Source organism: Melozone crissalis, unplaced genomic scaffold (genome assembly GCF_028551555.1).
Source record: "Melozone crissalis strain CALT ecotype California unplaced genomic scaffold, PUWL_Pcris_2 ptg000042l_1, whole genome shotgun sequence".
In the NCBI taxonomy this organism is placed as follows: Eukaryota; Metazoa; Chordata; class Aves; order Passeriformes; family Passerellidae; genus Melozone; species Melozone crissalis.
The window spans coordinates 9,957,874-9,982,778 of NW_026535820.1; the positions used below are offsets into that span (position 1 = coordinate 9,957,874).

The window sequence follows — 24,905 nt, forward strand, 5'->3', positions numbered from 1 at the left end:
CAACAAAAACCCCCACAGACTTCTCCAGCGCTGGGATTTTTACCACTGCTTCAACCCTGCTTTTGCTGGCTCTGATGTCAGAGAAAGCACCTGCTTCTAGTTATTTTTATGCAGCTTGTTTTAAGAAACAATAACATTTTTAAAAAAAATCACTCCTCCTAATATTTTACAAACCTCTCTACTATGCAGTGAAGCTGGTGCCTGCAGCAGTTTACTCTGCTCACTCCCATTATCTCCTCCTGAGCGCTTGGTTGCACTGTGCTTAATTATGAATGGCCTCCAAAAAGCCCGTTTTACTGTACTATGAAGTGACTCACATCACACAGCAGCTCTGACAACTCGCACCGGGTACTGGAGGCACATGGCGCTGTGTTAGTCAGTGACTCATTTCACATTGTACTCGGTGCTGAGATCTGACTCACATCGAACTGTGTGAGAAGCTGACTGACATTGTGCTGGTCTGAAAGCTGGTTTGAATCGGGATGACTCACCCTGGAGTGCATTAAGCGGTGATTCACACACTGTTTCCTATTGATTCCGATTGTCGCGATTCACTTCGGATTGTACTACGCTGGCATCTGGCTGCTCCGCAGGGCAGGCTCTGTGATAGCAACCCTCTGCCTGGGGAGCTCGGCTGTAGTGCCAGCCTGCAGTGTCAGCCAGGAGGAGCAGTACCAAAGTCAATTCAATGCTGAAGGAAGTACAGATTTTGACTTAGCACACATTAAGTTTGACCGTGACACTTCCTGGGCTTCTTTTCTTCAACTGGCTTTGACAAGTTTTGAAAACAGCAAGTGAGGAGTAATGAACCTCTAGCTAAGAGTCCTCTTACTTCTGAATGCCAGGAGGTCTCCAGAGTACTTCCAAGACTTGCGGTATCCTTTGTCACTTCTCTAAGTGACAAGAAGCTGGGATGAATTTCTGTAAGTGACTGAGTACTGATAATTGCTTAAAAGCTTCAACTCCATCAACATTTGACCTGAGCTCCAAGAGACACAGGGACCCTACAGCCTGAAAACTCCTCCCCGGTACTTTAAGCTCAGTCCTCAGACATTACTACTCTGTTGTAAGCAAGAGGTAGAGAGTGTATAACACCTTAGGTGATGCTTCCATGATTAAGTATTTGGGACCCAGAGTAAAGATATCAAAGTAAGTATTGATGAGAGGAGGAGATAAAAAAACAAAGAGGAAATAAAGTAACTGTTCTCTTACCTTTGAGCATTTTATAGAACACAGTGCTAGTTTTACACTCAGTTGGCTCTGAGTTTAGAGAGACACTCCTAATTTTAACATGACGTTCCTAAATTTAGGAACCACCACTAGGAATCTCCTAGTGGATAATGATTCCGGTGTTCTGTTTAGTCAAACTGGTGTTTATTGCTTCTGGTTCTGTAATAGAGCAGTGGTGTGGCCACCTCCACAGCTCTGCAGAGCACTGGATTCGATGCTGACATTCTGTTTGTGCAACAGAGGTACAGGGAGACTCCTTGCCATTACATCATAGCAACAAGCATCATATGAAAAGTTTTCATTTTACATTTTTCAACAGCAAAAATGAATAATGGAACGGTTGCATAAAGTAAATTACACCACTATTAAATTATTGTGGGTTCTTACTGGAGTCTACAAGGATAATCTTATTTCACTTTCTGTATTCGTGTCCAATTTTCGTTACCTGCTTTTTCTTGCTCACTGACATTACCTAATGACAGAGCTCGGGAAGAGCTCTTTCTCTTGACGAGGCAGACTGGCCCTGGAAGTCTCTCTACGGAAACACTCGCCTGTTGCTGCTTCCCTCTCTAACTTGGCAGGGGAGCCCCGGTCTCCGAGAGCAGACGCTCTCCGAGCGGGACCCCCTTCGCGGCGGGGCGGGGGCTGCACGGATGCTGCCGCATCTTCGTGAGACGAGGCAGAGGGGCCCTGAGCGGGGGCCGAGCCGGGCTGGTGCCTGCGGGAGGTGGCGGGCCCGGGGTGCGATCGCGCCCCGGGGAGGGATCCTGACCCCGCTCCCGGGGCCGAGGTCGGCCGGGTGCCACCCGGGCTCTGCGCTGGGAGCTGCTGGGGAGGGACGTGGCGGGGAGAGCCCGAGCGCCGGGGACTCCCGGCTCGCAGCTCCCGACCCTCCGGGAGAGCGGGGGAAACGCCTTTTGCGCCGGGTCCCCGCCGTTCCTCCCGGGGAGGGCGGCCACAGCAGCTGTCCCGCCCAGCCGCGGGGCCACCGTCCCGTCCCGTCCCGTTCTATCCCGTCCCATCCTGTCCGGTCCCGTCCCGTCAGTCCCGCTGCACCCGGGGCGGCTCCAGCTGCGGCGGCGAGCCCTCTCCTGCCCGCAGCTCGGGATGGATGGATGCCGTGCCCGGCTGCCGCCGAGCGGCACCGAGCGCTACTCACGGTGTCGGCAGCGGGGCCCGGCCGGGCGTCCTCCCACGCTTCCCCTCCGGTCCCGGCGGGCTGGGCGACCGGGAGCGGCGGCTCGCCGGCCCCACGCATGCGCCCGGCCCCGCGGGCTCCTCTCGGTGCGGCCGCGGGTGGGTTCGCTCGCCGTGCCCGGAGCCGCAGGGAGCGAGGCCGGCAGCCCGCGCACCCCGCCCCGCCTCGGCACGGCACGGCCCGACGGCGTGGGCTGCCGCCGGATCGCCCCTGTCGAGGCGAACACCGGGGACTGCTCCGGCTCAGGGCCGGTTTGCAAGGGGATTAAACACGGCAGCAGCGCCCGCTCGGCGGCGGAGGGCTGGGGAGGGCGCGGGGGAAGCCATGGGACGGGCGCCGCAGGGAGAAACGCCGGAGAGAACGGCGTGAGAGCGTGTGAGCGGGGAGTGTGTGTGCGCGTTTGTGTGTGTGCGTGTGTGTGCGCCGATGGGAGGGAGTGGGAAGGGCTTGGAGAGGCGGCGGTGCCGCCGCGGGTCTCGGTGCTGGTGCTTCTGTGCTCACAGATGCCTTAGAGGAGAGCCGGGCTTGTCAACCCGGCGCTGGAACATGCTCGCGTTTAAGTAACCGCGTGTTAAGATACACGTTTTCCCTCCCCTAGCCGCCTCCCGCTTCCCAGCGGCGCAGGGCTCGCCGCCGCCGGGCAGGTGTGACACGGCTGCGGCAGCGCGGCTCCGGGCACGGCGTGTGCCGGGCTGGGCGCTCACTCCGCTCCCCGGAGGCGCCCGTAGGAACATCGCCACGTTTAGGGGATTCTCTCACCGATAAGGATCCGCCGCCTCCACCCCCCGGGCAGCCGTCTGCCGGGACAAGGGTTAGTGGGACGACTGCGGCTTGCTAGTACCTCCCGGGCAAACCGACTCTGTCTTCCCGTGAAACCAAGAGTGATCCGGTGCGTGAACGCTCTGCGCGTTCCCGGTTCCCGGAGCTGGGCGCCCGGCTGCCGTCGGGGCTGTTCCCTTCCCGCCCGCGCACCGGGCGCGGAGCAGGGCGGCCGCAGGAGCCGCCTCGCCGGAGCCAGCGGACCCGGGGGCGCTGGGGATGGCAGAGGGGACCAGCGGGGATGGCAGAGGGGACCAGCGGGCTGGGGATGGCAGGCGGGAGCAGCGGGCTCCGCTGTGGCGCCCGAGGCTTTGCCGCGGAGCTCGCCCGGCGCCCCCGAGCCTCCCACGCCGCTGCCGGCTGAGGGCACGTGGGCGGACAGCGGCTTCCCTGGTGCGGGGAGTAGGAGCAGGAGGAGGAGGAGGAGGAGGGGTGGACGCGGCCCCAGGAGCGGTACTCACGGCGCCGGGAGGCTCGGGGGCAGCGCGGGGCTGCGGCGGCGCGGCTCCGTGGCACGCCGGGCATCTCCGGCGCTCCGGGGGGAGGCGGCTGGGCGGCGGCGGCGGCGGCGGCGGGGCCGGGGCGGGGGCCGGCGGCGGCTCAGCCCAGCGGCCCCGCAGCAGGGCGGCCAGCGGGCAGCGGGCAGGGGCCCCGCTCCCGGCCAGCAGCGCCGCCAAGCCCGCGGGACACAAGCGGGGCTCCGGGGCGTCCCGACGGGGCGCCGAGACGAAGCGCTGGCAAGGCCGGTGGGCAGGGAGCTGCGGCCGCAGGAAGGGGCTGGAGAGCAGAGCTGACAGCGAGGCGAGGGCCCTGGCAGGCCTCGGAGTCTGCGGCGAGCGGGGGAGGTGTGGGAGCGGAGGGACGGGGCGGGAAGGGAGAGAGAGAGAGAAAGAGAGAGAAACACAAAGTGAGCATCACCGAGGGGGCAGGCGGGGGGCCGGCACAGCCAGCAGAGCCCCTCAGCGCTAAGATGAGGGTTGGAGTGCTGGCAGCCGTGAGCCCACAGCCTGCTGCCCTCGCACTCCCCTTGCCCCCATGTACACTCAGTCGTGAACTTTCCTCAGCCGGTCCCTCAGGCGAGGGCCGGAGCACAGCTCTCGTACCCAGCCAGCGCCCATTGGGGTTCGGGGCTGGCCACAGTGCCAGAGGAGCACGGGAACGAATTTGGCCACTTACAACCTCCACCCAAAGAGCAGCTCCCAAGAAATCCCCATCCGAAAAGCCGACCGCAGAGCGCGGACGGAGCTGCGGCGGGAGCGGAGCGGAGCTATCGCCGCCCGGAGCTGTCCAGGGTCCTGAGCCTGCCCGCGCCTCCCGGAGCTCCCCGGGCCCGCCCCGAGCTGCGAGCGCCAGGGCCCCGGGATCCTGCCCTGCCTTGTGAGCGCCATTGTCCGCCAGGGAAGGAGCCGCCTGGATGGGCTCCTTCTCTGGATTTTTGTCCATTCCTACTCAGCATGGGGCCTGAGCAGGAATGGACAAAAATCACTGCTCTGCTTCCCTTTTCTCTAGCAATGATTTCTACCTGTTTTTGCTTGGGGTTTCATGATTTCATCAAGGTTTAGACCACCCCAAAACGCTGTCCCTATTTCTGGCCTACAAACAAGCATCAAAGAGACAGAGAGGAACTGAAGTCTGCACAGTGTGAAGAAAGCCCTTCCCACTGTGATGGTGCTGCCCTTAAAGGCCTAAGGCACTGCCCCAGCAATGGGAGAACGTGAGTGTGCTGCCATTGATGCCAGGGAAGGTGCTCCTTAGAGCTGCAACCAGCGGGGAAAGCTGCCATTCCTACACTGAAGGAGAGCTTGCTGTTGCTTAGCAGCAGAGAGTTCCCCTAGGTCTGTTTGGAGAGGTGAACTACAGCAGAAACTGGACAATGTTCCCAGGAGAGCAGAAAAAATAGAAAGGTTGATTCCCACCCCACAACCCCACTCAGTATTCCTCCTGCCCAGTGGCAAGGAGCCCTTCTGGGAATCCCTGCCCTTTTGCTTGTGGCAGAAAGTGTAGAACTGATGCTGAACAGATTTCTGTGCCAAGCTACAACTGCCAAGGCCCAGACAGGACCTATGGAGATATTATAGGTTTGACAGGATTAAATGACACTGCCTCACTCCTTGGCAGAGAAAAGGGAACAAAGTCTCAGTAAGTATACTAAGGTGGTTGTTTATGTGGATTAAGACCAAGCTCAAAACACCTGCTAACACCACTGGCTTTTGAATTCAGCTCTTGGTCACTCTACCAGGACAGGCAGTCATTTCTCAGACTGGTGAGTAAATGTGACTCTCCTAAGACCTCTCTAGACTACATTCCCAATTGGCATCCTAAATCTTAGCAGGAATGCTTGATCAAGTTCAGGCATAAAGTGCTGGCAGAATGTAACCCCTTTGGAAGGTACATTCTTGCTCCACCATCCTTTCCTTTTGTCTCAGGAGAGTCATGATCTGTTGTTCCTGCCAACAGGCAGGGGGTTTAGAATGAAGTGATCTTTAAGGTCCCTTCCAACTCAAACCATTCCATGGTTCTAGCTGACATCTTACTAAAGAAGGTTTTTAATTTTTTTTTTCAGAATTCATGATGCATAGTGATGGTGGGTAGTACTATATAAAAATATGGTATTTATGCTCCCTAGCATAAATGATTTAGATAAAGAAAGCCACCTAAGCTAACTATTTTCCAGTGATTGGAGTTTGTAGGCAACTCTGTCTCACTCTGTAGCAGATGCCTCTGCATCACTGCATGTGTACACAGCCACATCCTGAAACAGCTGAATGGTGTGGAGGCATAAAGTCCTCACAAAACTGTTAATGTAGTCACCTTCTCCTCCTTTCCCCGTGAATGATGGATGCAGGCTGATGTCCAGCTGCATGAGACAGAACTGCACAAACAAGGGCTTGCACTTTGCTGAAATGGGGTTTAGAGCTGAGAGAGCTGAAAGACTCAGACTGAAACCCTTTCTCTCCCTAAAGGAATGTGAACATGCATTTCTCATGCATGAAAGAAAATTCCCTCAGTCATCAGAGCAGCCTGTCCTGCATGTGTCTCTGTGACCTTACTCTTGGTCCCTGCTACTGCTCTACTTTGTTCAGGTTGATTCAACTTCACTGGGACAGAGGGAAAGCAAAATGTCAATCTAGCAAGGCTCAGGAGTACTTGACCTTGCACTTATTTCTGTTTCAAAAAATAAATTATGGAAAATTGAGACCTTATGTGTGAGCTGTGCATTTAATATAATTATCCCATATGATGGCACCTTTTTTCTGTAACATACGTGGTAAATAATAGACCAGGAGATCTGGTTTCAATGTTGGTATTATCTACCAGTATATCAGGCATTACAAAACCCACCTCCACCCTTTACTTGAGTTTCCTGAATATTTCACTTTACACCCATGAGCTCTTGATAAACTTTTAGGAGGAAATTCTATCCAGCATGCAGTTTTTAAAAATTCTAAATCAGAAAGGGATGGTTTTATATGAGGGTGCCTTTGCTATTTAGTATTGCCCCTTTGGATCTTTCTTAGACTCCACCCTCCCTCTTTCTGCAAACTTGTCCAGTTAACATGTTTTCCTAATTTCGCCTTGGTGTAAATGAAGAAATCTGTTACTTTTCTTATTTATTTTATTTTATTTTATTAATTTTTTTTTAATGAAAACTTATATGGTACTTTTAAAATTTGTTCTCACAGTTTTCAGGAGAGGCGATAAGAAAGATAATACAGAACATGTATCTGTAATTTAATAACATTGCATTCCAACACTCTTGCAGTCACACATCAGTGGGTGACATAATAAACATTTCAGCTTTTTTAGGGCCTGTTTTCCTTTAAGGTGCGAGGGCTGATTGCTGTCTCATACCTGAACTTCTGCTCCCTGCCCAAGGAGAGGTCATACATATTTCTATGGCAGCTTTTGTGTTCTAGTCTATTTCAGTGTTTCCTGCTCCCTTAAATTGTTAAAAAGAGAGTTTCTAGACCATTGAATGGAGCTGATTCATAGGGAATTAGGGAGATCAGGGAGCAATTCAAACAGAGAGTAAGAAGCCATTATTTTACCTTTTTCATTGACATTAAAGTGCACTTGTTACAAATAATTTTGAAGACTGATAGGCTTTTCTGGGAAAGGAGATATTTTCAGAAGGAGAATGAGTTTCCAGGGACTTCAGCTGAACTTCAATTTTCTTTATGTATCAGCATAAATAAAATTGAGTAAGTCTTTCCCTTACCCCTTAATAAAAACTAAAAAATGTAAAAAGAAAAATAAAATAAAAGATGCATTTAAATAACCATATTTTGAAGTGAACATAATACCAGTGATATTATGAGAAGCAGCTTTGCTGAAATTTTAAATATTTGTGTTTTTTCAACATCAGTTTCTTACAGGCAAAGCCACTTTTCTTTATGGATCTATCAGTAGTTGGCTTCAAGTGGGAAATATAGGTTCAAAGCTGATGGGAAGAAGAATAAACTGGCATGTTCAAACATGTAAGATCAACCATAGAGCAGTGTGGTCCCACAGAGCATTAACTAAATTGTCCTACGTGCAGGGATGCCTGCCACTATTTAATTTTTCATCAACATTGATAGTGGTGTGCTAATTAATCAGTAGAATTTATTTTGTGTAAGCCAAAGTGTGAAAGTCCCACTGTCATGTCATTCATGCAGTCACAGGGTGTCTCAGCCTTTTTCTGGAGGATTAGATTTCCTCAGGATCTGATGCTAAAACCTGAGATTGCATTACATTAGGACTTGAAACATTATCAGAATGGTTAGATGTGATTTAGGTCTCGGTGCAGTCAGAATTTCTTGCCGTTGGTGGCTCTGCTTAGTGCTTTGATAATTATTTCATCACTGTAAGGTCATTCTCTAGGGTGGTGTATTTTCTCAGAGTTGTCCAGTCCCATGCGTAGGTTCTGACAAAACCCTTAGCTTCAGTATTTATATCAGTCAGTGTCTGCTCCAAAGCTGCAGGAAGCCTCTGCCATCTCTGCTCACAACTCTGTTTCTTTCTCCTCCTACATATCACATCTTTGTTACTTCAAAGGCAGAGGAAACTTAAAGAGAAATAACATTTGAGATGGAATTCAATGTTAGAGCTAGGGATATGTTCTCCAGCAATACTGAATTGGCACTGAGTGCTGGGTTTCAGAGTGTCAGAGTCAGCTCAGTGATGGTTCCACTCCTCATTCTGGCCCAGTCCAGCTGATGGGGGTGGGCTCTGGGGGGTTTGTGAGCCCTTGGACAGCCCTTGGCCTGCTCTGTGGCCCAACTCGTGCTTAAAATCCTTGGTGATGCAGAGGTGCTGGCAGATTTACAGACTACACCGGAATGTGGTTGCCTGGGCAGAGAAGGTCTAATTAGAAACTGCAATTGTGTTTCATTTCACACAAAAATTAAATCTTTGCTGAAGTGCAAGTGCACTAAGAAAAGCTGTCATTCATTTAATTGGTCATGTTTGACAAATTGAATCTTCACAATATTCTGTGATTCTCTCACTTGATGTATGACATTAAATAACGACAAATAGAATCCCAATGAAAATGCATGCATTTTGTTTTAAACCATGAGGTTAGCATACATCTCTAATTCTATCCTCTATTTTCCCCCCCCATAAACCTTTGAATTATTTGGAATAATTGAAAACCCTTACAGGCTTGATTTAAAAATAAAAATCTCTTCCATCACGACCATGTTCTGTTAGTGTATGTGTCAGTAATGTGATACACCCTGTAGGAATTCTCTGGTCAAAATGTTGATCAGAAAAAGATTTGCTTCTGCATACAAAAATTGTGAGTTTCCAGACGATGGAAGTGGCTCGGGGATGCTCATTACAAGCTTCCAGAAGGTGTCACTGTGCACCTACAATTTGAATGGGGAACCTCAACACTTAAGGATTAGTGCCAAAGCACTATTCCTCATTGTGCTATTAGGGCTCTTCTTCTCTGCCCATATGGAAATTAAATGATCCATTGGAGAACAATATTTCTCTTTTTTCATGATAGAAAAGTAAAAATATCTCCACAGTATCACTGTCACTCAAGAGGTACCTATCCAACCAAGACCTGCAGAAGCATCTCTGATATTCTGGGTCACACAAAACCTAATTATTACACAGGATTCTTACTTGCAAGGTAATAAATATAGTTAAATTAAAGAAGGAATCAAAGCTGCCATGAATACAATTTTTAGGTGTTAAAGAGCAGTTTATAGTTACATTCCAGAGCTGATTCAGACAGGAAGATTAACAGGGCAATTTGCAACCAGTGTCCCTGAACAGATAGAGGTTTCAGAGTCTTTGAGTAGTTCAAAGTGAGTCTGAAAGCCTGGTTGCACGAGGTGGCTGCACAGCAACATTCCAGCTTGACAAGATTTCTGAGGAAGACACTGTGATTTCTGCCATTAATTTTCATGAGGTTTTGGACCTTATAAAATATGGATCAATTGGAAAATTATGCAACCATGTTAAAATACTGATGGGAGAAAATATAATGCTTGTAGGACTGGTGGTGGAGAAGATGAAAGGAGAAATACACTACAATTCCTTTGAAAAAGAAGAACAAAAGAATAAAGAGCAGGCAATGAGAGGCTGCTGAAGAGTGTGAGGTTAAAGGGCAGTATCAGTGAGAATGTTGCAGGCTGGTGCTGCATGAATACAAAACTCTGTATTTGACTCATTGCAAACTAGATTGATCTGCTGACCAGGAGTATTTATCCAGCATCTTAAAAAGACATATGAATGATGATGAGAGGAAAAGGAGTTGATTTGATAAGAATAACAGTGGGAAGAAGCTGTGAACATATTTTGAGAAAGGGAAGACTTCAGGTGTTATCTATCCCAGTGTACTGATTTATCAGTGGTACCAAACAAATACTACAGGTCAGGTTATCCCTGTTGTGTAGAAGTGAGCATGCCTGTGGAAGTGAATAGAAAGCTCTGGAGTTTCCTTTAACAATCTCTCACTAACATGTATTTCAGAGATGTATTATGTGATTTTTGCCCCTATAGAAGTATCTGCCTAGAATAGGGAGACTGTAATTACAGACAGCCCAAGTCACTGGCTCAGTGCTGTGCTTGCTTTAGGCTTGAAGCAGCATAACAAATGGTATCAGTTCCAAGGTCCCCGTTGGCACCACAGACACTGAGTTACAAGTTAAAGACAGAGGACCTCAAGTAGACAAAGGAATAAAGAAACAAACAAAAAACTCCAAACAAACAAAACCCCAACAAATGAGCCAATAAGAACAACAACAAAAAACCCCAACAAAAAAACAACTCAGAGTTACCGAGCTTTTGAGGGAGGCATTGATGTGCTCCTGCAAAACCACATTTCTCCCATTTGATGTACAGAGAGACTCACCCTCCATTCTGCAGGCTGGGCTTTTCCTCTGGCCTCTCCAAGGCTGTCTACAGTGTTTCCCTGAACTGCACTTTGCTCTGGATTCTAGAGTTGTCCTGAGAGAGGGAGAACAGCACTCCAGATGGATAGAATTTTGGACATTCTTATTTTTGTGCCCAATCTTTCTGCATCACTGCTCAAATCAACTCACTGACAAGGCCACACTTGAGGTTTGTTTCTCTCTGTTACACTGCTGTTTTGAAAGACCATGTTCCCCTCCTGGGCAGACAAACTGTCTCTTCCAGCCTCCTTCCTGGAGTTCATTTCAAACATACCTCCTGACAACACAGAAAATACAAAGTGGGACTGAAATTGGCCTGTCTGCAATAGCCTAACCTCTTCCTCTGTTCTGTAACACCTCTAACTTATTTCTCCTGATGATTTGGAAAGGTTGGTAAGAACCTGTTTAAAGTGTGCCTGTTTAGAAGCCAGAGGGATAAATGAGAAAGCATAGTTTTTTTGTGAATCTGAAACAATTTTACAACCAGAGCATGCCACTGTTTCCCAGGTAAATCATTCAGTAAGACATTATTCTTGTACTGAAACGAAAAGCATGCATTTACCTGCACAGAGTCTGTATGAGCAGAACAAATGCAGTGCAGCAAGAAAGACTAGTCTGTCATCAAAATCAGAATCAAGCATTTCAGTGAGCATTGGGTTATGCTAGTTGGAAGAAATGTCCTTGGCTTTTAAGGGCTGTGACTCACTTTGTCAGTCTTATGAGTGGAAAACTATTCCATGCTGAACCATTCAGAAGGTCTGGAGGAAAACTGAGAAACACCATTTAACCCTCTTATTTAGAGCCCATATTAAATATAAATGTTATACATGTTCTGTGCATTACCATGCAGAATTCTGGGTAATGTAAATCAGTAAATGGAGCAAGAATTTGCAAATGAAAAGGCAGGGCAAAGGGTCAGAGAGGAGCAACTCAGCAGCTTCTGCAGCACAGTCTGAGCACCTCTGCAAATCTGAGCATGAGTTCCAAGGACCAAAAGGCACAAAGGGTGTGAGTGCCAAAGCTCATCGGGGATACTAAACTACAGCATTAGCAAGGAATCCCTTAAAGAAGATTTTCTTCCCTAAACAACTGTCTCATAAGAATCTGTGTGTTTGAACATATTGGTTTGGTAAAAAAAATAAAGAGCATAGATTTTACAAAATGAAGCACTGCAATGCAAGAAAATTAATACTTTAAAATATTATAATCTGCCTGTCTCTCAGAATAAATTGTTTTACAGTTGAAGAACAAATAATTTATCCTATTTTGGTCTAAGCCTGACCCACTGTTTTTACTCTTAACTTGATTAGTCTCAAAGGAAGCAGTGAAGTCACCAGAACAGTGAGAACTGTTTTCTTCTTTACTGAGTCCTAAAGTAAATCACACAAAATGTCATAGGAAAAATCACAGCTACTTCCTGAAATTAAGCTGTGTTCACAACTGGAACCAAATAAATAACAAAACAATTTTGAGCTTTTCCCCTTTTTCTGTACAAGCTCCTCAGCATAGACCTGACATCTCTAGGCTCCTGAAAACAATTTCATCCTTCTCGTGAGAGTAATTAAGTGCTTGCTACAGTGATCCAGAAAAAATTATGTGACTTTTGTGAGACAATCAGCTGCTGCTTGGCAGGCATCACTGGGCAGCTCCTGATTTATTTTAGCCTGCTCTTACCTTTAACAGCTGATACAGTATTTTAGATTGGATTTACTTTGAGACTGACACTAAATGTATAATATTGAAGGCAATTAGCCTCCTGAGCTGTTTCCAGCCACATAAGGTGGTAGGATAAATACCTGTTAGCTTAAAGATCTCAACATCTAAATTCCTGGAAGTTTTGGAATCACCATTAGGACAGGGAGGGGCTTTGGGAAAGGCCAAGTCCTCTGAGACATCCAGAACTGCCAGGAGGCAGGCACAGGCTGCTGCAAGCCAGGCTTCACCTGCTCACAGATCCTTGCCATTTCCCAAGTAATTTCCCCTCAGCCCATGTTTTGGATTAGTCTGATGGAAAAATAATGTTCTGCCTGTCTCACTTTTAAATTTTAATGCTTGTGAAGAAATATACAACTACTTACATTGTACATAAACAAGGTGTTTTCATCCCCTGTGTGGGCTCTGGGAGAAGAGTGATGGTTTCTCCCTTTCCTGGCTTGCCATGGCTTTGGCTTTGACCTTCTCAGAAGGATGCACCTATCTGTCAGCTAGCAACATGAAGCTTGGCTTTGAAAGTAAGGTATTTGTGATGGGATTCTGATCTCTTTTTGCATCTTTTTTTTTTTTTTTTTAACTGAATATGCCTTAGGAAAAGATGCAAATGAATGGAAGTAAAAAACTGTCCTAGAAGGGCTAGCAAATGTAGGACTGAGTAAGTATTAAAAGGCTTGAAATAAACATTTATTCCCCTGTGGAGCCTTTGAAATTTTTGTGGAAAGAAATTGCTGTGAAAAAACATGTGTGGAAATAATGATTTTTGTGTCTTTGCATCACTCATGAGAAATGCATCTCAGGTAGCATGCATTGTACACAAACACATCTCAGGTAGCATGCATTGTACACAAAGAGGCAAGGAGGAGGAGTAAATTACTCTTCATACTCACATACACACAGCAAGGAGTAATGAATTTAAACAGGGATATTTAAGCTGATCCTAGCAGCAAATGTCAGATGACACTTTCAAACTCCCACCCAGAACTGCCTCTGATAATCTTAGATCATAGAATGAGTTGGGTTGGAAGAGACCTTAAAAATAATCTATTTCCAACCTCCCACACCCTATGAACAGGGACACCTGCCACTAGACCAAGATTCTTAGAGCTCCATCCAGCCTGGCCTTGAACACTTGCAGGGATGGGGCATCCACCCCTCTCTAGGCAACCTGTTCCAGTGCTTATCACCCTCACAGTCAAGAATTTCTTCTTGGTATCCAATCTAAACCCACTCTCTTCCAACTTCACCCCATTTCCCCTTGTCCTGTCTCTCCATATCCTTGTAAAAAGTCCCTCTCCAGCTTTCTTGTGGTCTCCTTTTAGGCACTGGAATTCAGCACTAAGATCTCCCTGGAGCTGTCTTTTCTCCAGGCAGGACAACCCCAGCTCTCTCAGCCTGTTTTAACAGGAGAGCTGTTCCAGCCCTCTGATTACCACGATACTGCACCCCTCACCATTCTCCTGGTCACTGAAAGGATTTGCTGATCTGGTACTTCAGGATTCCTCTGGCACTCAAAAATCCCTGAGAAATATGCAGAAAGGTACGTCATTTTAATTTTGTATTTTACCAAGAGTCATTTATTTTCATCAAGTTTGAGTCTGAGAGGCATATCATGGAGTAAAGGTAAATTCCTTCTGGCTCCCAGACACCCAAACTAGATGCCTTTTTAAGAAGGTCTCCATGGTCTTCCAGAGAAATGTTGATTTCCCCAGCATCCTTTATCTAAATTATTAATTCTTGCTGGTGAAAGGATACAGTAAATTAATGTATTTGTAAACCTGAAGCTACCCATATCTCAAATGAGTTGATCTAGATTTAGGCTGAGTAGGTTATTTATTCATCAGCATGACATTTTGTTCCACTTAAAGAAGGTCATTGTAAATTAATAACAACAATCTCGGTAATTCAGGTCAGTCTAGGATTGTTTTGCTGAAAAATTTTCAGAACTAGTGTAAAAGCACTTTGCCTTTTGGTTTTCATATTAATTAAATTCTTTCTGACAGCAATGTCTTTATCAGCCCGGGAATCTGCATTTTGCCTATTTCAAAGGTGCATATGTGAACAGGAAGCTTTAGGACTATTTTAATAGTAAAGTATGTAAATCACTAAATTAGAAAAACACATTATTGAAAATTAGTACAAATTATCTATGAGGACTAGAAAATTTGCACACCATTAATATGCAAGTAATCCACCCATTAATGTGCAGTACCTTATTATTTTGACAATTTTTACAAAAGAATGGCCTCTGATTGCTGTCTATGCAGCTATTATTGGCTCATAGACAATGATGAGCAATACAGCCAGCTATTCTCTGAAAAATATTTCTGGATGCAAAAAAAAAAAAGAATTTATGAATTAAAAGTATTATTATGCTGTGTAATTACAGAAAAGTTTAAAAAGAAAGACTCTTTGAAGAGCTCTTTGTTTCTCAACAGAATAGTTGAGATTGGAAGGGGGTCTCTGCAGATTGTCTAGTTTTGCCTCCTGTTCCTCAGGCTTCCCAGATCTGTGCTGAGCAGGATTTGGAGTCCTCTGAGGACAGAGACTTCAAAACCTCTCTAAGCAACCTGTCCCACCACCCCCACAACTTTTTCTGTCTGATAGAACAATTCTTGCTTAAGCCACACTCATCTGTTCTTACTTTCATGCTAAAGATGAAAAGATAACGTTCTAAAAGGAGTTATATTTAATACTTTGAGCTGCCTGGAGTAGACTAGTATACTGTGGACACCTGGAGGAAATGTGGGAAGAAAAGCCCCAACCCAACACTAAAGATCTCTGCAGGGCTGTGCAGGGGTAGCCAGCAAGTGGTGAAATGAGTGCCATGCACTGACAGGAGCTAAGCCAGTGGCTCACTGCATGTCTTCCAAGGCCTGGTCTGCTGCAGGGTGCCCCATTCACAGCACACTGTGCTCCTCCCCTGCCCCCAGCAGGACCCACAGAGCTGCACTGGCCTCTCCTGGCCAACTGTTCCCAGTTCATACACTGGGCATGGCACCCTGTGGCATGGAATGGGCCTTTGGCCAGTTTGGGTCAGCTCTCCTGGCCCTGCTCCCTCCCAGTTTTTGTGCACCCACTCACCAACCCAACATGGAAATGGAAAAGTCCTTGACTTAGGGCAAGCAGTGCTTAGCAACATCTAAAACTTTACTTTGTTAGTAAAGTTAGTCTCACACTGAATCCAAAACACAGTTCTGCACCAGCTACTTGGAAGAAAATTAAGTTTATCCCAGCTGAAACCAAGATAACACTGCAGGTCTCGTAAAGGTTGATAGTCTGGAAAAATGTGCAGGAGTAGCCCTTTCTTAACTAGTGCAAGCACTTCAGGGACAAGATATACTATTGTTATAAAGGATACATTTCCAGCAAACTAAATTAACCACCAGAGAACGTCACAGAGAGATAATGCTCTCCAGCTTGCCCTAGAAATAACTTTGCTTGCCTTTAAAACTTATAACATAACTTATAATTTTATTTTATTATCTTAGTCTATAACTATTTGGCAAAATACCCATTGTTTTCCCTATCAAACAGTAGACTGTATCATCAAAGCTGTCAGTATGACTAGCTGCACATAACTTGGTGGTCCTAAATGCCCCATAATACTCCTATATCTCTCCCAGAATTCTGTCTCCCTTTGAAATCTTGCTCCTGAATAAAACAGTGTCAAACATGTCTCAAATTTTACATCTGCTGTGTGAGAATAACTATTTTGGCAGGGACAAAGAATGCTGGCTGCATCTGAAAAGGGTTCAATCCCTGGCCCTACAATTTGCGTCCCTTGCCCATCTCAAACATAAGAGATAATAGGTGACTGTTCAATTATGTTTCAGCCTGTTTAACTATGTACAAGATCTGTTCAGAAGAACAGAAGTGTGTTCTTGGTTTGTTCTCAACACCCTCTGACAATCACAAGTTTTCAGACACACAAAAATGACTGAGTATGAAAAACATACTGTAAACATACTTGGTGGGGATTATATTGACTGAAAAGGGTGAGTATGTTTACTAATGCCTGGACTTTTCCTACTCTTACAAAAGATAAAGACAACATCTGACTTCAGAGGGACTGTTAAGAGTAACAACAATTAATGACTGCCAGTACTCATCAGCCGAAGACCCTGGATAAAAGCAGTGCGATTATTCAACTGGCACCAAAGTTTTGCAAATAACAACTTTTATGATTTTTGACCTTTCTGGAATTGGTTGTGAATTAATTCCTATTTTATCAAAGAAATTATGATTCACAGCAGTTGCCAAATAATTTAGGTGAGCTATGCATGGTCATGAGTGACTCACATTGCAAGCGGTCCATAGAATAATGTTGGACATCTCCAGGCCCAAAGGATTCCTGCAGAGCTGGATCAGCTAGAGCAAGGATAAAGGATGCCATACTTCCCTGGGACTGCTCCTTCAGGCAGCATGCTTGATGCCATTTCTATTTCTGCCTGGTCCCCCACACAGAATTTAAGCGGAGAGGACTTGGCAAGCAGGAAAGCCATGCTGGAATAACCATGCAGGTGTCCTGGTGCCTCAGCTGCAGGTTATTGTTTAAGGAGGATTCATACTGGCTCTCTGCATCTCCCTGGCACATACCTCCTCACTTAACACTGTGCTGTTCTTCACCTCTCTGCTCCCTGCCTGTGGAGGAAGGGAAGCCCTTACAGGTGAGGCAAGTGTCAGCAGAAGCTGGAAAGGATGCTGCTTCAATCCCTAGCAAGAACAGGGCTGTTCCTCACAGGAGGAGAGCTGGAAGCAAAGGGATCCCACATCTCACTCCCACTACTCGAGCAAGGCAAACAGAACATAGAGACAAGTTAAAGAAAGATCCAGATAATAAAAGTACCACAGTAAGGTGGAAATCAACTCTCAGATCAGATTTACGATCAGGTCCCACAGCCACCAGGCAAGCCCACCCTGACAGGTGAGAGCCAAGGCCAAGGCAGAGACTCAGCCCAGGGTGGGAGGCTCCCCTACATGGCTGTCACTTGGCTGGAGACCATCACCCCTTCAGGCTCTGCTCAAGGGAACAGCCCCTGTGGGCTAAACTTAACAGAGCTGCTTCTCCATGGGTGAGGAGAGAGACCCCAGCTGAGGCTGGTCAGGGCCATGAACATTTCTAACATTTATCAATGCCCTCAGAGCCCTCACACTGCTTTCCTATCTGCACTTGCCCAGTCCCTTGCTGTCTGTAGGTGCATTATTCATGTAAACCCAACCAAATCTGGAGACTGCATGCTTAGAAGCCATAATTATGTTATAGAAGTGAAACAGGTTCTATCCAGGTGTAATCTGGACATGAACTAAAATGTGGCAGCTCTCTGAGGAACATTCTCACCCTCTTCTGAAGAAAGGATAGCAATGAGCTCTGTGGAACAGGACTTTGGCTAAATTTTGTCCAGAGGGGAAAGAAACTGAGATATATTTGAAACCTTGCACTATCTCCCTATGCAGTGCATCATATGATGCAAGGCATCATAATGTTTCAGGGGTGTTTTATTTTGTTTACTTGCTAAAAGCTCCGAGGGAGCACACATAAATGCATCTGTGTTAGCTCTAGCTTAAGAAAGTCCTTGTATCTTTGTGTTGATAGTGGTAAAAAGCAGTTTATTCACTTTTGCTTTTTAACACTTTTATAAATCAAGATGCCAACATGGCAGAGAGAAAGGCTTTCTAAGCAATGTAAATGGAGATAAGAACAAACAACTCATTGAGTTGATTTAAACGTCATGAAGAGAATTTAAAAGGCCTTTAAAGGCCTTTAAGCTCTGCCTACCACTTTTCAAAAACATTTCTCTTGTAATTCAGTTTCTCTTTGAAAGCACATTCAAGAATAAATAAACCTAATTCAAGTGTTCCGTTAAAATATTTAGGTTTGTTGGTGGTGGTGGTGTTTTTTTGTTTTTTTTTTTAATTGAAAAAATTATTTGCTATTTTGGCTTTTTTACTCTTTGGCATGTTGCATTAGATGCCAACTTGCTCTCAGAAGCAGTCACCAGTTACATTGAGAAATATTAAATCCAAAATCTCATCTAAAGTGAAAAGGAGCATGGGAATTAATGAGAACTCTGGAGTCTGATCAAGGACCCTGTCAGTCACACAAATTACAGGTCTAAGAACATAATCTCTCTGTAGCAACCAGTGTCACATATAGAAACGTTTTACCAAAAGAACCTGAACTTTCTGTACATTTCAATGTCACCAGCAGTTAATAAAAAGAAAATAAAAGTTTGAATGTGATCTCCTTGATTCTGGAAGTGTGACAAACGGGTCTTGAGCCTTACAAACCTGAAGTGATTTTCCTAAATACTACTAGGAAATCATGTAAACCCTCTGTGCAGTGGTTCCCTATCAGGAAAAGAGAAAGGCATTTCCCACCCATGTGAGGTAAAGCCTGCAGTTTGCTTTAGTTCCCCAGCCTTAGGGCTGTACACACTTCTGGATGGGTAAGTTTTCTAACTTCCTATCACTAACACAATCCTTGTAGACCCATTAACTACCAGTAACATTGCTTACATTACATATATGAAAGGATCATTTGCTGATATGGTTTATGAAGTTTTGGAGACATGTTCCCCCCGAGAATGTAGCCTCATACCTGAGCTTTCACATCCCAGCAATTTCAACTCAGCTGAGCTCAGAAAGTGGCTACACAGCATCTCCTGGGCAGTCCCTGCAGGCTGTCTGCTACCAGGGATGAGAGCCACACCAGCAGAGCTGCAGCATTTAGAAGCAAAAGCACTAAATAAAGTAAATGGAACAGACAGCAAGCAGGAGAAGGGAAGCTGGCAGCAGTGCTGTTAAAGGAATTGTGGACAGTAGCTGGGTCTGAACATTCCAGTGGTATTTATGTCCCTCTACAGATAAATCCTTTGCAGAATAGAGAAATAATAAGTTATCTTCTGTGAGGTCACTGACTCAGTCCTGTGCACCAAGTTCTCAGAGTCTCAGCAAATTACAAATTACAAATTCAGGCAATATCCACAATAGCAATCAGCAAGCTGAAGGGAACAATTCACCTGCAGTGAATTAAAGGATGGATAAACAAGAAATGTCTGGGGACATGAGTTATGAAGAATTCATAATCTATGTTTCAGAAACTATGACTGTCAATGGTTAACTTCAAGAGCCATTGGGCCTATGACAAAACCTCTTTCGCCTTGAAGAGGGTCAAGAAGTCCCCAGGCTCATGTGCCAAATGGACAGAAAACAGAATGACATGAAATTCTGAACAGAGGGTACTTTGTTCATTATCAGAAACAGTCTTCTGATATCAGCAAACCAGGCTGAGCATTTTCTCTCAGCAAAAGCAGTGAAAGTAATTTAGGATTTCTGATGAGTGCATTCCTATAATTCAAATGAAATGGCCTCTTAGAAATTGTTATACTTTGGCAAAGGAAATGGGATGGAGAGATCAATTCTAGCTTTAACTTGAATATTTTTAAGGCAGACATGGAATTGGGAATGGCTTCTTCCCCTGTCTTAACTTTCACCAACCCTGCCAACAAACTCAACTGCATGCCTTAGCCCCTCTCTATTCTGGCTTTAAATCTGAAAAAAGACAACCTTTGTGGTTCCAGGAGTGCAGGACTTTGCTATCACATTCCTTCCCCTATCATGAACAATGGTGCACCATTTTTGCCCCAAAGCTTTAATAAGATACAGTTTCTTACATTTGTCTCTCTTGCTGTGATACATAGGAACATGCATGCATGCATAAATAAATAATAGCAGTTCACCCCTCAGGCAGCTTTCAGGCTTTTGACTAAATCTAGAAGATACATGACTGTTGTTTTTAATTAAGGAATACTCTATAGGTCCACTAAGGAGGGTTTACTGTGACTCCCTAGTAGATTTCAGTATAATGCAGTTTGATTTCTTTGGCATATTATCTTTTGTCAGCTACCAATAAAAATAATCTGACATCGTACCAGTAAAAAACAGCAAAATTCTTTATGTCTAAACACCATGAAGCAACATATTTTCCCTCACTCTTTTAGCAACAGATAAGCTTCACAAAGTATGAATTTTTTTGTTAGATGGATGTGTTTATTATATTCTTTGAAAGCAGACACTTAGTGGGAAGGCAGATCACCACCTCCATTGTCACTGTGGTTGCAACAGGCTGAGGAACAGAGGGCAGGGGAAGAGGCTCAGGAAAAAGGAAAACTGCATGAATAGTGATGTCTTGGTGATAAACAACCTATGGCTGCTGTTCATGACATCAATACTTCTTTCTCTTCTTTTCCAGGTACAGCATTTCACCCCCTCACATAGGACATTTGTATAACTAATCCTGCATTTTTTTCTTACCTTGAAAATCCATTGTGCAGCTTTAATATCTGCTTCATCTTCTTTTTGGAGGTTGTCCTTTGTCTGACAATTGTCTGCATGGTAGCTGTGAGTCCTGAAGTAGAGCACAACTTGCCTCCACATCAAGAAATAAAAAGGCTGTTCCTGAATCAAATTTTACAATGATCTTTCTTGGAAAAGCACCACTTATATTTAATGATGAAATTAAACCAAATCCCAGACATTGGGCTGAATGACAACAACATAAAGATTGCTTGTCCTTACACTGATGGACAAATGTCCAGGCCTCTTGCAGCCTGCCAGTTCTTCCTGCAGCCTGGGGGAGTTCTGGAGACAAACAGGATTATCTGCTCTCAGATATCTGCAGTGTCTCATCCCTTCAGCATGTGCCAGCTTAGAGATTAGACTTACAACTTTGTAGGTTTTAGTAAATTGCAAAGGAGAAAGACAAGCACAGAGTGCTTGAATACGACAGAGAAACAAGCTGGAACAACCATGAGACACTTTTTATCACCTCAGAGTGAATGTATTTCATTTACAACTTGAAAGAAGAAGGAACTCAGCACACAGTTCCACTCTGCAGGCAGCACCAAAAGGAGATGTCTGTCTTAGGTCAGTGGTACCTGCCAATCACCTGGTTTTCCTCAGTGGCTGAACAGATGGCCTGCTGCTAATCCTTGCAGCACCAGTGAAAACAGCACACAAGCTGCAGCTGTGTCTCAGGATACAGACACACTAAATATAAGGACTATGGCTCCAGGTAGATTATTAATAGATTATTTCTCCCAGCTGTATAGAGGGCTGCCAAGTTTTTGCCAACACCCACTTGTTATTGTTTACATCTTTTTCTCAAACTAAAAAAGATGTCTAACCCAACATTTTTTTTCTACCAAGAGTCTAAAGGTTTGACAATTCAGCATTGTAGATACACGGTAGATATAACATATCTGCCCACACAGCATCTCTTGTGAGAAGAGCTGCCTTGGTGACACTTCTGTCCTCTTTTCAGAGAAATCCAGTAAATGCTGAGGAGAAAAACTAAGAATAATGAGGCTTGACAATGGCAGTAGAAGTCATTGTAAAGTAGACTCTGTTATAGAAAGCTGTAGCATAAGCTCCAGTAAGTAACTTTTTTTTTTTTTCTTTTTCTGTCCTCTAGCCAGACTTACCATCAGCAGCACTGGGTAGCTCATAATTTCATTTTTTTTCTCCAAAAACCTACTGTTCTGACTTTACCTTTTTCTGAGAGGATGAAGGAGAAGAGCACTCCTTCTACACTTCCAGGTGTACAGACAAAAGCTGTTGGCACAAAGAAACAGAGACTAATGGTGAAAGGAGGAGATGCTGTAGGCTCAAAGAGTGGCTGGAGACTTCAGCTTTCAACAGAGAAGGGAATGTACATGAGGCAGAGACACGTGTCCCTACTCCCTAAATCATTACTATTTTAACCCCAGATGCATTATTTCTCAAGGCTACAAACAGTACTGCACAGCCCTTTCTGTTCCTGTTTTTGCATAGCACTTCACTTCCAATTTTCTGGCACTACAGGATTATTCCATTATGCTAGGGGAAAAAACAGAAGATGTGTTTATTACAATAACATGTTAGCTTATATTTCTTTCAAAAAGGCCGCTCCTATTGCAGATAAGTTATGTGTGGTTCCTTCACTGAACTTGTAAAACCTAATTTCAAAGAGGTGGTGGAACAATCAGAAGGTTGTCTGTTGTAACATATGCACAACTGTAGCATATTAGCTTTGCCAGATCCTTTGGGCCAGAATCTGATTAATTTAAAAGAAAAATGATCCAAGTGATCCATGAGCTATCAAATGATCTATGACCTAGAAATCAGATAAGTCTATATAGGCTGCAGGAAGCAGGCATTATTTGTTAAAAAGGATACTCACAAAATAATGTTTTCCCACCATGACACACACAATAAAATGAAGGTAAAATAGAGGAGAAAACAAAGACAGATGAAGTAGTAAAAATCAAGTTCACAATGGGCCAATCTTGCTATAGTTCCTCAGGACAAACATGTAATGGAGTACTCCACATCTTTTCATATTGGAAAATCACTTCTGTTTCCATGCAAGGAGGTCTCTTCAATGAGGCCTCTTCAACCCTCCACAATTTGACAGGAAAAAAAAAAAATTACTTGATAGTTTTGTGAATTAGGGAAGTGTGTTCACTTTCCTAACCTTCTAAGCATGTCTTGCTTGGATAAGCTTTCAAAGCATTTTCTTCTATATATGTTAAATATACATGTTGTGCAGACATGCAGGAGCCAGGTGATGTACAGAATGCTGAAAGGTTAAATGGCAGGTGTGCAAAACACTTCTGTAGTTTGGAGAATAAGTGGTAGACAATGATACATTGTTCTTATTACAAGAAAGAAAGGAGAACAGAAAAACACTCTCACGATCCAGCTGTCTGTAGTTTTAGTGTGAGGATGACTCATCTGCATTAATTTTCTGGTATTAAACTATTGAGCATTCTTCTTTGTGATCCAGGATATTGATGACTTTTATTCCTGCATGTTGATGCACTTTTCACTTTTTACTCTGTTTCATACATCAATAAAATCATCTAAACATAGCAACTTCAAGTGAAGCTGCATTGCCAGAAAAAAATGGACAAGAACTGATGTGACCAAAAATAGCTAAATGAGAATTGCTTTGCACACCTGACTCCTAAAGCATAGCTGCTTGCCAAAAAAACAGGCACACAGCACTTTTACAGTCATTACCTTCAGCAAGATCCAGAGAATCAACCAGCATAAATAAGGCACCATGGGATGCTCCAACCTGATGACACAGGATGGGTTTGTGCTGGTTGCTGAGAATTGCCTTTTGCTGTCATAGTGGTGAGAGGCACACAAGACAGGCTCCTGTAAAAACTGTACAATTCTTTCCTATCTCAAAGCTTTCCCTTGCAATGCAATGAAGTTCCTTGATGCAGAGAGTGCCTCATGGGACTCACACTGGTGAAGATTTTCAGATGTAGCCAAGTGTTTGGAGATGGGGGATAAGAGCACAAGGGAATCTAGGCAGCTTACCCACCACCCTCTGCAATGTCGTTCACAATTCCACTGTGCACTTGTCAAAGGAGTAACACTGTCACCAGCAAAGTTTCCACTACACTATTGTGTAATATATGTATAATTGTATATGACACTATTGTATATGTCCTTCCTCAAACACTTCTGAGTGTGCTGAACAGAACAGACTCCAACCAGATGCTTTTTGCACTCTGTTGAAGATCTTCCTGTATTATGAAAGCTGCTAATTTCTTTCTACCCTCTGCTCTATGTGTCTCATTGAAGAGTTACGAATCAATGCCCAGACTTTCCTTCTTAACCCAGGCAAGTTGTTGGATGGAGAACCACCCTTTACACACCTTGAAGAACATGAAGAGCCCTGCAGAGGTGTGAGACATGACTGTCCCTTACAGCTACAGTAAATTTGTGTTAATGCCTTTATTCCATTGCATGGCATAGAATAATATGAAAATTATATATATATACATATATATACATATATATATATACACATACACACACACACATATATATATATATGTGTGTGTGTGTGTGTGTATATATATATATGCATATTTAATATATTAAATATATTCAGGAACAATATATTTGCAATGGCACATTGGGTTCACTACTTTGATTCCTCTGCTAGAAATTCTATTACCTTGCCTGGCACACACATCATGCTTACTCTCATAGTTCCTTAAATACCCCCTGGAATCTATATAAAAAAAAAAAAAAAGTAATCACTATTATAACTATTTCTCTCCTCCTTGCCTTTTTGCTAATTCAGTAGTTGAATACTTTCAACCAGTTTGCCTCACTCCAAGGCTATAGAAAAGTTACAGGGAAATATTTTTTTTTTACTGTAGCCTCTCAAAGCCTGGGAAATGAATAGTAAAACCAGACTGAAGTTTATGATGAAGTCAACATGTCAAATCACACCTTTTAAAACTTTCCTACTGACAAATGACTGTGTTGCTGTAGTATCAAAATTTTGACTGCAAATAGCAATCCATCTTATTTAAGCCAGACTCCAGGCTGAATGGATGGTGATAAACTCTTGCAGGTGGCAAAAAATAGTCTGCTATAAAGAAAAAAGACCACTGATGACCTGATGCATATTCTGAACAAGAGATTACATTGGGCACCAAACTGAAACCATGAATTATTATTTTCTGCTTACAGTAAGGTCCTGAAAC

General features: G+C 44.5%; 1 protein-coding gene across 3 annotated transcripts in view; it reads right to left on the reverse strand.

The window, feature by feature from the left end:
• Positions 1-21,161, reverse strand: part of RGS20 (regulator of G protein signaling 20) — a 34,800-nt gene extending 13,639 nt beyond the window's left edge. The window contains exons 1-2 of one of the 3 annotated variants that reach the window (XM_054284839.1): positions 20,665-21,161; positions 18,328-18,330 (exon numbers count right to left, since the gene is read on the reverse strand). In XM_054284839.1, the coding sequence (XP_054140814.1) occupies positions 18,328-18,330; positions 20,665-20,787 (126 nt within the window). In that variant the 5' untranslated portion in view covers positions 20,788-21,161. Of the gene's footprint in view, positions 1-2,389; positions 2,489-3,708; positions 3,780-18,327; positions 18,331-20,664 lie in introns of those variants that run through there. The other 2 variants (XM_054284838.1, XM_054284837.1) reach the window with 2 other exon arrangements.
• Positions 21,162-24,905: the final 3,744 nt, after the last annotated feature.